We start from the raw sequence: 14,009 nt of genomic DNA on the forward strand, positions 1-14,009 counted from the left end.
TGTCATGTCATTGAGTTCTTATGTTTATGAGACCATTTTGTGGTGAGCTATTTCTACCTAACTGATAGGTTATGGAAAATTCAAAGCTTTTGAGTACCCATGGTTTAAAATAACCAGAGGAAATATTGTATATCAAATCATCATTGACTTATAATTTTAGTAGTATGCCTGTAGAAAATATTAGACTCAGTATGATATAAAAATCACTTGAGAATCCAATTTATAACGACTGAAAACACAGAAAAGGGCTGAATATGTAGCTTAGTGGAAGAGCACTTACAAGAGGCCCTGGATTTAGTCCAGCACCATAAAAATAAATTGGGGGAAACCCCACAGTTACACTTTTGGGGTTTATTTCAGACAAAACCAAAAAAATGTGTTAGGATATGGAAGAATTGAAATCCCTGTGTACTATTTGGAAATATAAAGTAATAAAGTCAATGTAAAAGTATGACCATTCCTCAAAAAGATAAACACAATTAACAGTATAATCCAGCAACTTCATTTCTGGGTATATACTCAAAAGAATTGAAAGCAAATCCAGATGTGGTAGTATACAACTTCAGTTCTAGATCTTGGAAGGCAGAGACTGGAAGATTCCTTGAGCCCAGTTTGAGGCCAACCTGGACAACACAGCAAGAATCTGTCTCAAAAAAAATTGAAAGTTGTGAAGAGATTCTTATACACCATGTTCATAGCAGCATTAGTCACACTACAGTTAAACCTTGGATTGCAAGTAACGTTTCATGAGTGTTCTACAAGATGAGCAAACATTTCTAATACATTTTAACTTGATAATCAAGTGATGTAACACAAGTAGGACATGGCACCAAACATCACATGATCACAACTAAGCCAGTGGTCTTCTCGCTGTGGAATTTGTGGGTGATTGTTTCCTAATAGCAAGAGGTTATGGAGATCTCGTCTGTGCAGGAGGAGAAGAAAAAGGCCAAGGAATCTCACTTCAAATGAGATTGGGGAGGTGTGTAAAATGTGGGAAACTGCAAAATTTTGTAGAAAAGTACCACCAAGTAAAGATAGCAGTGTGAGCAATGAATCTATTTAAGGACAATGCAATGTCACATTTCCACAAAATCCTCAAAAGGAGGCAAAATCAAGAGTCATCGGATAGGTTCCTTGTTAAAGTTGCACAAAAAGAAGATTCCATTGAACCAATAGATGGCAGTGATTCCATTAGTGATAGTGAAAATTACCCTACACAATAACCCTCCTCTCTTCTCCCTCACACCAGCCACAAAGGTTTTCAAACATGTCTGGGTTAATTTATTTTGTATTACAGTATTTTCTTTATTATTTTGTAATCAGTTTTTATTTTTGTAATTTTTATATGAATATTTTTGGGTTGTGGAACAAATCCATTATTTTTTATGGGGAAATTTGCTTTGATATACAAGTGCTTTGTATTACAAGCATGTTTTACTTCAAAACATGGGAACAGCCCAAGGGTCCAAGCAATATTGAATAAGCAAAAAGTATTAACCATACAATGGGGTATTTGGCCTTCTAAATGAAGTTTTGACAACACATCAATGAACCTTGACATTCTGCAGAGTAAACATTACAAAAAAGATAAATACTGTATGAAGTACTTACAGTAAAAATCAGAAAATGATATGGTAGTCACCAGGGAATAGGGAGTTGCTGTTTAAATGGGTCTAGAGTTTCAGTTTTACAAGATCAGTTATAGTGATGGTTACGTGTTATGAATGTATTCAAGAACCACTGAAATGAACAATTTAAAATGTTAAATGTTAGGTGTATTTTACCACAATAAAAATTGTAAAAAGAATCCAGCAAGTAAGTCAGGAATTCCCTACATAGACTTACCTACATTGAATTCTCTCATACTTAAGAAGGATTTACTTGTACTTTAATGGCTCCTTACTTAATGGAAAATATTTGAAAATATGCATTATGTGGACAATTGCTATTTTCATTGGCTTTTTTTTTCATTGGCTTTTTAAGATTTTAATGTATGTAAGAATCATTTGGGTCAATATTGATGGCTTACGTGAAACCCACATGGCTTACATGAAAATCAGTTTGATGTCTTTGTTACTTAAGAGATTTTGATTGGGTCAGAAGAGATGTTCCAAATTATTTGTTTAACAGATAATTATGAAGCACCTAGTTTGTGCTCAGCATCATACTGTATCCTGATCATACAGAGATAACAAAAATCCCTTCCTCAAAGAGTTAAAAATCTAAGAATACATAACAATATGTGATCCAGTATAGATTTTACTAAAGAGTGCTTTAAGGCTATGGTAAGCAAACATTTTAGGTAATCTCAACAGCCTCATCGTTTCCCTTGTATATAACTGTCAAGCCAGGGTGCAGAGAAGCAGAACTACTAGTACACATGATCACAATTATGTGTAGGAACTTTATTGTAGGAACTACTAAGTAGTCTCTCAATGCTGTTTATCTTTCTAATGCTGAAGTTTGAAGTCCACCAGAACAGCAATAAGGGAAGATGGATGTAAAGTGGGAGACAGTAGGAGCAAGTGGGGATAACAGCACAGATGAAACTCATTTTGGTTTCTTTTACTATCTCTGAACTTGATGGTGTGATTGTTCTGTACAACCCTGAGTCCTTCACAAACACCTGGTCCAGAGTTAGAGGTTGAAGCATGAGTGGGGAAGATCAGGAAGTTGCCCAGCTGGAACTTACAAGCCAAGGGACAACAGCATCTCAGCTACAGAAGAGCTACTGTTTCACATTTACTCTCCAGATCTCAGCTCAGGAATCTTGTGGTTCACCCTAATAACATTCAGGAAAGTGAGTTTTTAAAAATGTAGTTCAATATAAACAACTTGACCTATAACAAACCATCACAATAACTCTCCTACCTCTATAAATGTTATCCTGAATGAATAATATTTTAGAATTCCAGTCCCGATATCACCAGGAACCTGAGTCCTGATACTGCAAAGGACCAGCGACACTTCCTGCTCAGTTCTTTGTTTCTTTAATGAGAGATTTCAGACAAGATACATACGTAGTCATACAGAATACAGAGTTTATTGCAAAATAATTGCTTTTTCAGAGTAATAGGATACACTTTCAAGCATGAAGGTGGGCAAGCACCAAGAAAGCAGTTGTGCCAAATGAGGTCTCAGGTTACATGTATATGATTAAATGGATATTTCAAGAAATATCATTTCCTTCCTTTAAAGTCATTGTTCTTTTACAAGGAAAATGGGTTGTTTTGTCTACCCACTGGGAGACGTTTCTATTCTTTAGGTGGGATGTTTTCATTTAGTTTGTCTTGAGACCTTGAGGTTTTTCTAACCCTTCAACCTTAGGACTTTGTATAGCCGTGAACCATACCAGCATCCTCTGAGGAGGTCACATACTCTTGGCCAATGTTTGAAACCATAAGCTTGTTTGGGTCTTATTTATAGCTAATGATTAAGAAAATGAAGGAAAAAAAAAAACCCACACACGTGTCTTCTTTGCTTTTCATCTAGTCCCCAGCTGCCTGTTTTTAGGCCTACTAATGTGTAACTTTCGCCTAACATTAGGAAGTCAATGAAAATATCCAATTAAAACATGGAGCGGGTAGACAGGAGATGCTCAGAAAGGAAATGTACCTGAGCTGACATTTGGAGGAGGAAGTTAGCAGTGTCTTGGGGGTGGAGTAAGAGTTCAAGAAGATAGGGTGGCCTTTGTGATTATAGAGACATGAGAGATTGTAGGGGTTTTTTTTAAAACTCTCAAGAAGTTAAGAATGAAATAAATAGTAAGGAGTTATACTTAAATCCCATACTTAGAAGTTGGATTTTGTTCTAAGAATAGAGGGCAATCACCAAATGACTTTGAGCAGAGGGGGAATGATGACTAGATTATTTTCCTTTTTTCCCCCTTCCTCTCCACGTCCTCTCTTTTTGTTTTTTTGTTTTTTGGAGGTTTTTTTGGTACCGGGGATCGAACTCGGGTCCTTGCGCTTGTGAAGCAGGCGGCGAAACCACTGAGTTAAATCCCTGACCCCCTCTCTCTTTTTGCCACATCAGATTCATTTATTTATAAGTCCCTATAAAGTTAATTATAATTCATATAGATTAATGGCCAGACTAAGAGGCAAAGAAACCCCATAAAACACATGAGACAATTATACTAAATCAAAATACACTTTTAGATGCATCATCCATGCTGGATTACAATGACTAGATTTTTGTTTTTAAAAATCACTAGTGAATACAGAGGACAGTTTGGAAAGCAGCAAGACTTAGTTAACGCTGTACTGTCATCCTAGCTAAGTGATATTGAAGACCTTAACCAAAGACCTTGGGAGTATAAATGGAAAGGAAGGAATTGATGAGAAACACTAAAGGCAACATTAGTAGAAGAGGTGCCAGGAGACAATATGAAAGAGGTGAAGCATAAAGTTGAGTCAGGTTTCTTTCTTGAGAGAGCAGAAAAGGGAGGTACTATTCACTATGATTTGGACTACAAAAGGAATTATGTTTTGGAAAAAAGAATAAAGCTAAATATAGAACCATGAAAGAACATCAGTGTTTGAGAAGTGGCAGAGTAAAAAAATTCTGCAAAAGAGGGAATGGTCAGTCATTGGAAAACCAGGAGAATAAAACCACAATTCTGGAAGTGAAGAACTTCATGGAGGAAGAATCAACAGTATTCAATTTCTCAGGGAGATTTAAGAGAAGGATTGAAAGTGCTAATTCATATTAATAGCTTAGAGCTCTTTGCCCTTCTTCAAGTGGTTTTTTTGAATGGTATTGAGGGAAAATAGTGGGTTAATCTCTTGTAAAGGAAGCTTTTCAATGGCGGAACAGGAAGCTCATTGAACAGTCATTTAGAAAAGGTACACTATGGGTCAAGCATTGCCAGAAACTAGGGTAAAAGAATATGGTGTCCACAGAGCTTACATGACACGACCTTGAATATAAATCAATCATGACATTGAATATAAATTCCAGCAATTATGACATTGAATATAAATTCCTAATGTTAAGAGTGTGGAGTAATTGGCACATGTGAGAAGTGAACTCAGTCTAGTACAGGAGCTAATGAAAAGCCTTCTAGAACAAATTATATTTAAATTGGTATCTGAAAGATAGGTGATCTTCAAACAAAAAGAACAGCTTATGAAAAGACCCTGAGGTTCCTACCACTACCACACAACAAGAAGCTTTAGCAAAAAGGATTATATCTTAACTCCAAATCCAAATCCGGGCTGCTCTTTCTGTAAGCATTTGGCACTTTTGGCCACAGCTTCCTTTCCTCTCCTGGCTGCTAATGGAATATGTTCATGCTTTCTGCTGTCACTGTTTATTCTTAGTTTCCTTAGCTGACCTCACTTTCCCTGCCTCTTTCTTAAGTATTGATACTAGAGTTCTATCCTAGGAATTTTATTCTCATTCCATATGATGATCCTATCCGTGTCCAGGCCTTTTCCTATTATGTGTACACTGATGACTTCCTAATCTGTATCCTGAATAGGGAAGAATAGGGTAGATTGAATGAGATAAGAAACTATTTTCAAATCTCAGTAGTTTAATGTGGAAATGTTTATGTGTGTTTGTGTGTTGTGTGTGTGTGTGTGTGTGTGTGTGCAATGCTTTGTTTGCTCATAGTCTTGTTTTTTGTTTTGTTTTGTTTTGTTTTGGTACCAGGGATCAAACTCGGGACCTTGGACTTGTGAGGCAGGCAGCAGAACCACTGAGCTAAATTCCTGGTTGTAAAGAGTCTTCTGCAAGTCTAAGTGACTCTCCGGAGAAATTGTCCTCAGTATGGTGACTCAGTGACTCAGTGACTCAGTGACTCAATTTTAGAGCTTATCACAAATTCTCCACAATTGTCCTGTGAAAGGAGAGATCAGAGGAGGTCTTGTATCAGCAATTAAATGTTTCAACTGAAAGGGACATACATAGCTTTTGCTCACTGACCATCGTCAAGAATTTGTCACGTGGCATTACCCAACCACAAGGATGCTCAGTCCCAAAAGGAGAAAAGGAGGGGTTATGGGTGAGAGTTCTGTATGCCACACAAATCTAGATCTCTTTCATGAATTTCAGGTCTTGCATCTAACTGCCCTCCACATCTGTGCCTGAATGTTCCACATACACCTCAAATTCAACATGTCCAAAATTACTCATTATTTATATCCAATTCTACACCCTTATTCTATATCCTCAATATTAGTCAATGGATACAATATAGTAAAATTGGTAGTTATTCAAAGCTCGTCTCTCTCCCTTGCCTTCCTTTCAGTTGGGTACCTCTCATATCTGATAAATGACTGGATTCATCATCTGTCTGCCCTACTTCTTTCCTATGGCTATGGCCTCAGTCTGGATCATCCTTGTTTCTTACCTGGAAATCTGCAATACTCCATTGTCTGTCACCTTACTAGTCCCCCTGTGCCCTGTTTTTAAATCCAAATGTGATTTGGTTACTGCTCTCAGCAGTCTTTCCATTGCTTATAATGTAAAGTGGGTTTAGGGTCCACTATTTATAGGGATAGGGGTCTGTAGATGAAAAAATAAAATAGGAGTCTCCTTAGGTCTTCTAGCTAATCCTGACTAGAAGGGGTTAAAACAAACTTTACTAGAGAATTTCCCCCTGGGAAGTAAGTCAAAGACAGGGATTAAGAGAGAGAGAGAGAGAGAGAGAGAGAGAGGGAGAGAGAAACCAGATAAAGAAAGGCACCAGATGGTCTTGGGACTTGCTCCAAGAGACCAGAAAAAAGAGCTGACAGGTAGGACACAGAGAAAAAGCCAAGTCCACAAATGACAATCACCCCAACCTCCAATAAAATATATGGAAACAAAGGGAGGACTGACTAACTTTAAGGCAGTGTGTACTCACACCTATGCACTAATATACACACATATATACATGTATATTCACTCTAGAGTCACTATATTATTCATTCTAGGGTCATTATGGAGTATAATAGATATCCACACAGCCCCTTACTAACTCTAAGCTAACTAAGAATAAGGCATTCGCTTGTTAACTAGCCACCCACTCCAAAGATAAGGCCTTAAAAGATAGGTCAAAGACAACTAAACAAACAGACAGAAAAAAAGCTACACAGAGACCACTGGAAAAAATGACATTAGGCAGAGTTGCCCAGAAACCAATCCAGTTATGGCAAGTTCTGGGTGGAGGGGAAAGAGTTACCCCTCCCTCTAAAAGCAGCTGAGAACAGAGGGCTCATGAGTCCTCCTTCTTTCTGGAGCCCCGTACCCTGATTCTTTCTTCTCAGGGTAGCTATCTATCTTCTTTCTCACCCTTTCTTTCCGTCTTTGCAAATAAAGGGCCTTTGTTTTGTTAAACTTTGTCCCTCTAATTAATTATGGGGGCTGAGTTATGATCCCGGTGGGCTGCTTGGACAACAGAGCAGTGGTGCTCATCCCCCAGATACAACATCTTCATCTCGTTCCATACTTCCTCTCCACCCATCCCTCTTCCAGTCTCCACCTGCGCCCCACCCTCATTCTCCGTAGTTCTACCTACTGTGTAGGTAAATACTTGAATTTCCCTAAACATGACCCGCAGGACAAAGCAAGCATTTGCCCATGCTGCCCTTCTGTGTGGAGCATGTTTCCTTTTGTCTGCCTTAGAAAAATGTGATTTATCTTTCAAGACACAACTCAAACACTCTCTCCTCAAAGAAGTTTTTCTTGATACTCAGCCTCCTTCCTCATTGTGAAGGCTGACCCCTTTCTTCTTTGGGTCCCACTCCTCCAATACAGATTCTAACATAGGATCTATATCATTTCCTTATGCTTATATATGTATATAGTCTGGAACATGGTTTTATAGATGAATGGAGTTATCTGTCTCTATAAGATTATAAAATCCCTTAAGTCAAGGCTTATGTTTTACCATTATTTCTCCAGTCTTGCTCATAGTAGGTGCTCAATAAATGTCTGATTAACTCCTTAAGTTTTTTTTCTTTTTTGATTTTTTGAGACAGGGCCTTACTATACAGTTCAGGCTGGTTTTGAACTCACTATGTCGCCCAAGATGGCTTCAAATTCACAGAAATCCTCCTGACTCAGGCTCCTGAATGCTCAGATTACAGCTGTGTGCCATCACACCCAGCTCACCCTAAATCTTGGACTACCATTGTTTCCTTCTCTGGCTCCTCTTTCTTCTTTTTGTCCTTTGCCGATTTTTTGATAAAAATCTTTGACTTTTTATCTTCCCTATTTTTAATACCACTTTCCTAAAAATCTCTCAAATTCATGCACATCTGTCTACAACTACCATCCTAGTTCATGTTAATATTACTCCTCAACTGGATCATAGTAGTGGTCACTCAACTGGTCTACTGATATCTCTCCTGGCTGCCATGCAATCTGTTCTCACTACCCCGTTTTTCATGATTTTTCCAGAATCCAAATCCGATTATGACACACTTGTTTAAATATCTTCAGTACAAGGAAACCACTTCTCTTATAATGACAGAAGTTCTGAGGGACCGCCCTGCTCCTCCCTTTTCAGCCTCATTTTAACTATGTTCCGCATCTCCCCACCCTGATCCCAGGGTTTCCTCACATGCTTCCTTGCTTGTCACACTATGTTGGGGGGATTGTTTGTTTGTCTTTGGTCTTATTCTTTTCCTTTCTGGCACAGGGTCTTCATGGATCACAGCACAAGGGTCACTAATCTGTTGTTTACTTGTTTTTCTTTCCTCTTCTCAATTAGACGGTAGGCTCTGTGAGGCTAAGAACACTTCTGCCCTGGTCCCTGAAATACACTCAGTACCTAGCTCACTGTATGGCATATAGCATCCATCCAATGAGTATATTTATGTCTTTAGGTTTTATACGTTTTAAAATAAGTGAGGGCCGGAGATTTAGCCCAGTGGTTCTGCCACCTGCCTCACAAGTGCAAGGACCCGAGTTCGATCCCTGGTACCAAAAAAATAAAATAAAATAAAATGAGTCACCATCCTTGTGAAGGAATCTCAACACTAAACACACTTAGTGTCTGCACTGCTATTATAAGTAACCGGCAACACTACTGCTCTTCACTTTTCTTTATCAGCCTCTCTCAGTCTCCTTTTTTTCTTTTTTCTTTTTTGCTTTTTTTGTTGTTGTTGTGGTACCAGGGATCGAACTCAAGACCTTGCACTTGTGAGGCTTGGTGCCACTGAGCTAAATCCCCGGCCCTCTCTCAGTCTCCTTGGTGACACTGGTAATGTCATACTGTTGTGACCACTGTTGTGACCTTCACGACATCTGGCAAGGTGGTTAAAGAAAATAATAAACACTGAATTAGAAACAAACTTGTCCTGTCCCCTTTAACTGGTGTTCATATGTCAAAGATACAAAAGTTCTCATTCCTTGTAGGATTTTTTTTTTTAAATATAAGGTTGACCTCAAAGAGGAAGTCCACCCGCGAGTTTAAACAGCATCTTTGCAACACATGGCTTGATGGTGGCAGTGACTGTGCTAGTAACCTTTATTTCATCATTTCTAGAAAACAAGACTGGTAACGGAAGTGAACAATTCAGTCTTAGACAACTACAGCTTATGACCGGAGATACTCTTGAAAGGTAAATACATTTACACATACTTTTAATCTTTTTTTTTTTTCCATACCGGGGATCGAACTCAGGACCTTGAGCTTGTGAGGCAGGCGCCAGATCCATTGAGCTAAATCCCCAGCCCCATACTTTTAATCTTGATGTAATCACCCACTAAAAGACAAAAATCACTTAATTGTTAGTGTTTTCTATCATTTTCTTCTTTTTGTTTGGTGGGGGAAAGGAAAGGATTGTTTGAATGACTGCATTTAGTTGATTTTATGGTAATGAATTATGTTCTCCAGAGCTGGACAAAACAGTATATATAGCACTGTTTCTTTTCTAATTTTTCGCTCTGTCAAATATTTGGATTGTTGTTTTCACAGAAAAATACTGTATGCTTCCTGTTTTCTTGACCTGGATTTGTAAGTAGCTATTTCCCTGTGGTATTGTGTGATTGCTTTGTCCTTCAGGGTGGGATAGCCTAATATTTTTAGGTGACAGTATTTCTTTGGGGTGGTTGTACATTCAGAACCACAGAGGTGAAGGTAAGGATTTTACAAAATCCTACCTCTCCTTTTCCACCTCCCCAATGTTAAAGTCTAGTGTGAGTTTATACTCTCAATAGAAATGTGGATCTCTATATTTAAAAATTCTTATATTCTATATAATATATAAATATATAACATATAATATATTCTACATATATTATACCAATACTTTATGAATGTTCTCTGCAACTCATGACTCATGGCTCAGACTTTTCACCAAATTTTTCTGTTGTCACCTTTCTTATATATCGCAAGATCTAAGATGCTTGGTAAATTGTAAGATACTTGGTAATGTCACTGTTACAACTGTCATAAATGGTACATGGCAGTGAAGTATCCTTCTCCTAGCCCTCTACTCTGTTCAAAGACTTGAAAATAACTTTTGTGAGCTGGACAATTAAAACACAGCTGATGGTAGTTGTTGTCTAAATAAATTACATCAAAATCCAACAGAAATACTGAGTCAAAAATGTTTATCACAGACATCCAGGTGTGGTGGCACATGCCTGTAATCCCAGCACTAGGGAGGCCGGCTATGGTGGTAGGAAGATTGTCATGTGTTTGAGGCCAGCCTGGCCTACATAGTGAGTTCAAGGCCAGCCTGAACTATACTGTAAGACCCTGTCTCAAAAAACCAAAAAAAAAAAAAAAAGAAGTTTATCATGGGTTTACCTAAATATTAAGTAAAACTGTGGCCACCTAAAAAATAATCAAGGATATGTGCAGAGTTTTATGCACCAAAAAATCTGTTTCATTGTTACCTACTGAAAAGTAGAAAAATTTTATATCCAAAAGCAGGGAACTGGTTAAGCAAGTTAGAGTGCTCATATATACAGTCATCCTGCCTAATCTATGATTTCTCTTCCCAGTTTCAGTTACTTATGGTCAACTATGATCTGAAAATATTAAATGGAATATTCAAGCCATAAATAACCATATTTAATATAAGTTTTATTACAGCAAATTGATATAATTGTTCTAGTTCATTGTCAGTTGTTGTTAATCTCTTACTGTGCTTAATTTATAGTTGAATTTTATTGTAGACATGTATGTGTAGGAAAAACTTGTATGCTGCAGGGGGTATCCATCGTCTCAGGCATCTGCAGAACACCTTGGAACATATCCCCTGCAGCTGTGGAGGGACTATTCTTACAGAAAGGCCTATTTTCCTAAAAAGATTACATTAAGTTTTTAAAGGCATGGGAGAATACATATGGCAACGTACAAAGTAAAAAAAGAAGACATAACCCTTTATATGAAAAGGTAACTCAAGGGCCAGAGATTTAGCTCAGCGGTTTCTCCGCCTGCCTCCCAAGCGCAAGGACCCGAGTTCGATCCCCAGTACAAAAAAAAAAAAGAAAAGAAAAGGTAACTCAAGGAGCTTTAATAAAATGCATGCAGTATGACTAAAAGGAAAGATACTAAAATATTAACCATAAGTAGTAGGAGATGATTTTACTTTTCTATCTTATTAAATAAATTAAAATTAAAAATAATTTAAATTAAAAAAATAAAATAGGACCAATATAGAGCTTTAATATAACAAATAGAACCACAATTTAGACCAGGATGTTGGCATACTTGAAAAGATGATATGTGAACAGAGTGTCTGATGGAGACTAAAGAAAAGACCTCCAAGATCAAGCTTGTCAATGTTTACCCAACACTGCCAGGGAAAGGTAAGGTGGATGCATCAGACTTGGATGACACTCAATATTATAATTATCCATTCATCTTCTCTCATATTTACTTCAGTTCAGTGTTTACCAAGTAAAATTATACTTTTGATATTCTTGCATATATTGTTACTGCTCTTATATGACTACCAGTCTTAGAGTTGACCCCTCAACTGCCTCTCCCTTTCTGAGTTTTTTAAGAGGAACCTTTTTTTATTCTTAGGAGAAGACAGCATGGGAGACGTTTCCTCCACACATAAACCCAAAATTGGTGAGTTCAGAACATACCTGCCTTCCTGCTAAGTTAAAATAAGCTGCAAGAAAAATAAACTGGGCTGAAGGGCTATAATGGGGATGGTACCAGCCAAGGGCATTTCTGAAGTTGAAAGAATTGGATTTTGCCATAATACAGAGTCTAATGCCACAAGTAATGAAAAGAGGAACTGGAAAAGAACTGCCTGGCTCTCCGAATTTGAGTAGACCAGCTGAGGTGTTTAGGAGAAACCGTTTTGCTTCTCTTCTTGCTCCCCTTCAGGCAGTATAGGCATTAGGAGAAGCACCATGGCTGCTTTTTGTCAGTCACTGTTAGTAGTCACTCTGCAGACAAAACAAGCAAAAAGAAGAGGTGATTTTCAAAGTCAAAGTGCTGGTCTCACTGTGGGTTCTGACTTCCTGGCCTGGAGAGTTCCCATGGGTCAGAAGGAGCACATCTCTCAGAGCTTCATGCTAGAGTTTTTCAGAAGGAGACACAGGAGATGTTTTCTTTATCTATGAGATACACCAGTCTGTGGAACACTGGGTATTTGATTGTGTATCTGATTAAGATTCAGTACAAGCCGGGCATGGTGGCACATGCCTGTAATCCCAGCACTTGGGAGGCTGAGGCAGGAGGACTGCTGTGAGTTTAAGGCCAGCCTGAGCTACACAGTGAATTCAAAGCCAGCTTGAACTACATAGCAGAACCCTGTCTCAAAAAACAAAAAGATTCAGTAGGAATCCTCATTTTAAAGGACCCCTGTTGTCTCACCAGGTAGAGTTGCAGCCCTGTCACTGATCTTCATTGGTTACTTGGGTGGGGGAGGCGCCTAGGACCCTTTGCTGGAAGGGTAGCAGGAGAAGTGGCAGATTCACTGATCTCTTCCATGTTCTTTTGCAGATGCCTCCACAGCAGCCCCAGTGACCACAAGTTACCCCAAGTAAATGAGGATTTACTGTCTCTCATCCTGGGCCACATGGCATTAGATTTCGTGTTGACAGCTTTGACTTTGGAACTTGGGGAGGGAATTCTGCCGAGAAGGGCCCAGAAAGAGTAGAAAAACTAAACCAGTGTTTGCCCCTCGGAGGGTAGTTCTCATTCCCAAGCTTCAGGACATCTATGAATCCCCTAAGCTTGTAAAATGTATGTTGGGGATGGCAGAGAGTCCACAGCTTCCACTGAGGGTTCAAATGGATCTAGAACTCAAAAGCAAACAGTTGGCAACCAATTCGTGGGAATGAAAGTCCACTAACCAATGTGAGCACTATCTCAATGGCTTAGCCACAGATAGGAAATGCTATGCTACATTTGGCTTCTAGGAAAGGTCTTCAAAAGTCCCAGCAGCTCATCTGCTCCCTCTCTCTGCCCAACCAGCAAGGGACACTTGATCTTGGCTTTTTTTGCTGGGGTTTTACTGACATTGCTGCTGACAGCCCTTGTCTTCTTCATCATAAAGTGCTGCAGAAAATGTAAGTGGTTTCTGATGAATGGGACAGCCTTCCCTCTCTGCCATTGAGGTCAGAGATAACCAGGAGGGAGTAACAGGAGGAAAGGAGGAGAAGCCTTCTTGGCCCACATGCTGTGTAGACTGGAATCCAAATCCCTTCCCTTCCTTTACTCCCTGGCCCCCATCCCCATCCCACCACCCCCAAGCCCAACCCAAGGGGCCCTTCTCTCTTAGGACCCATTGGTGAGAGTTATTACTCTTCTCTCTGGCACTTGTTTCAGGTCATTCCAGTCCCCAGGCCCTGGATCCTCACTCAGATCCTCCTGCCAGGGTAAGATCATCATATTGTTTCCAAGTACTAGAGGGCCACTACCATGGGCATTTCCTTCTTTATTCTGCATTACTGACTGGAATAATAATATTGCTTTCTGCACTCTGGGCAAGCATTTTTTTTTTTTTTAAGATTTCTCCTGGTCTCTTTGGGTCAGTCTCCTCGTACCAAAGCTTTCAAGTTGCTTCTAGAAACATTTTTTCTCCAAATTGAATTCA

At 38.9% G+C, this 14,009-nt stretch overlaps 1 protein-coding gene across 5 annotated transcripts in view; it reads left to right on the forward strand.

Annotated features, from left to right (window-relative positions):
* The first annotated feature begins 112 nt into the window (after positions 1-112).
* The window catches only part of CUNH1orf162 (chromosome unknown C1orf162 homolog), a 35,035-nt gene continuing 21,138 nt past the window's right edge, over positions 113-14,009 (forward strand). For 4 of the 5 annotated variants that reach the window (XR_015452038.1, XM_087213273.1, XM_021265663.2 and 1 more), the window contains exons 1-5: positions 113-9,560; positions 9,917-9,955; positions 11,981-12,028; positions 12,914-13,482; positions 13,742-13,791. Coding sequence is in view for 4 of the 5 variants with exons in the window: in XM_087213273.1 (XP_087069399.1) it covers positions 13,308-13,482; positions 13,742-13,791 (225 nt within the window). In the remaining variant the exon portion in view is untranslated. The remainder of the gene's footprint in view (positions 9,561-9,916; positions 9,956-11,980; positions 12,029-12,913; positions 13,483-13,741; positions 13,792-14,009) is intronic. The other variant, XM_087213274.1, reaches the window with a different exon arrangement.

Source organism: Heterocephalus glaber, unplaced genomic scaffold (assembly GCF_053883595.1).
Source record: "Heterocephalus glaber isolate CG9 unplaced genomic scaffold, H.glaber_assembly_v1.0 deba00001442, whole genome shotgun sequence".
NCBI classification, from domain to species: Eukaryota; Metazoa; Chordata; class Mammalia; order Rodentia; family Bathyergidae; genus Heterocephalus; species Heterocephalus glaber.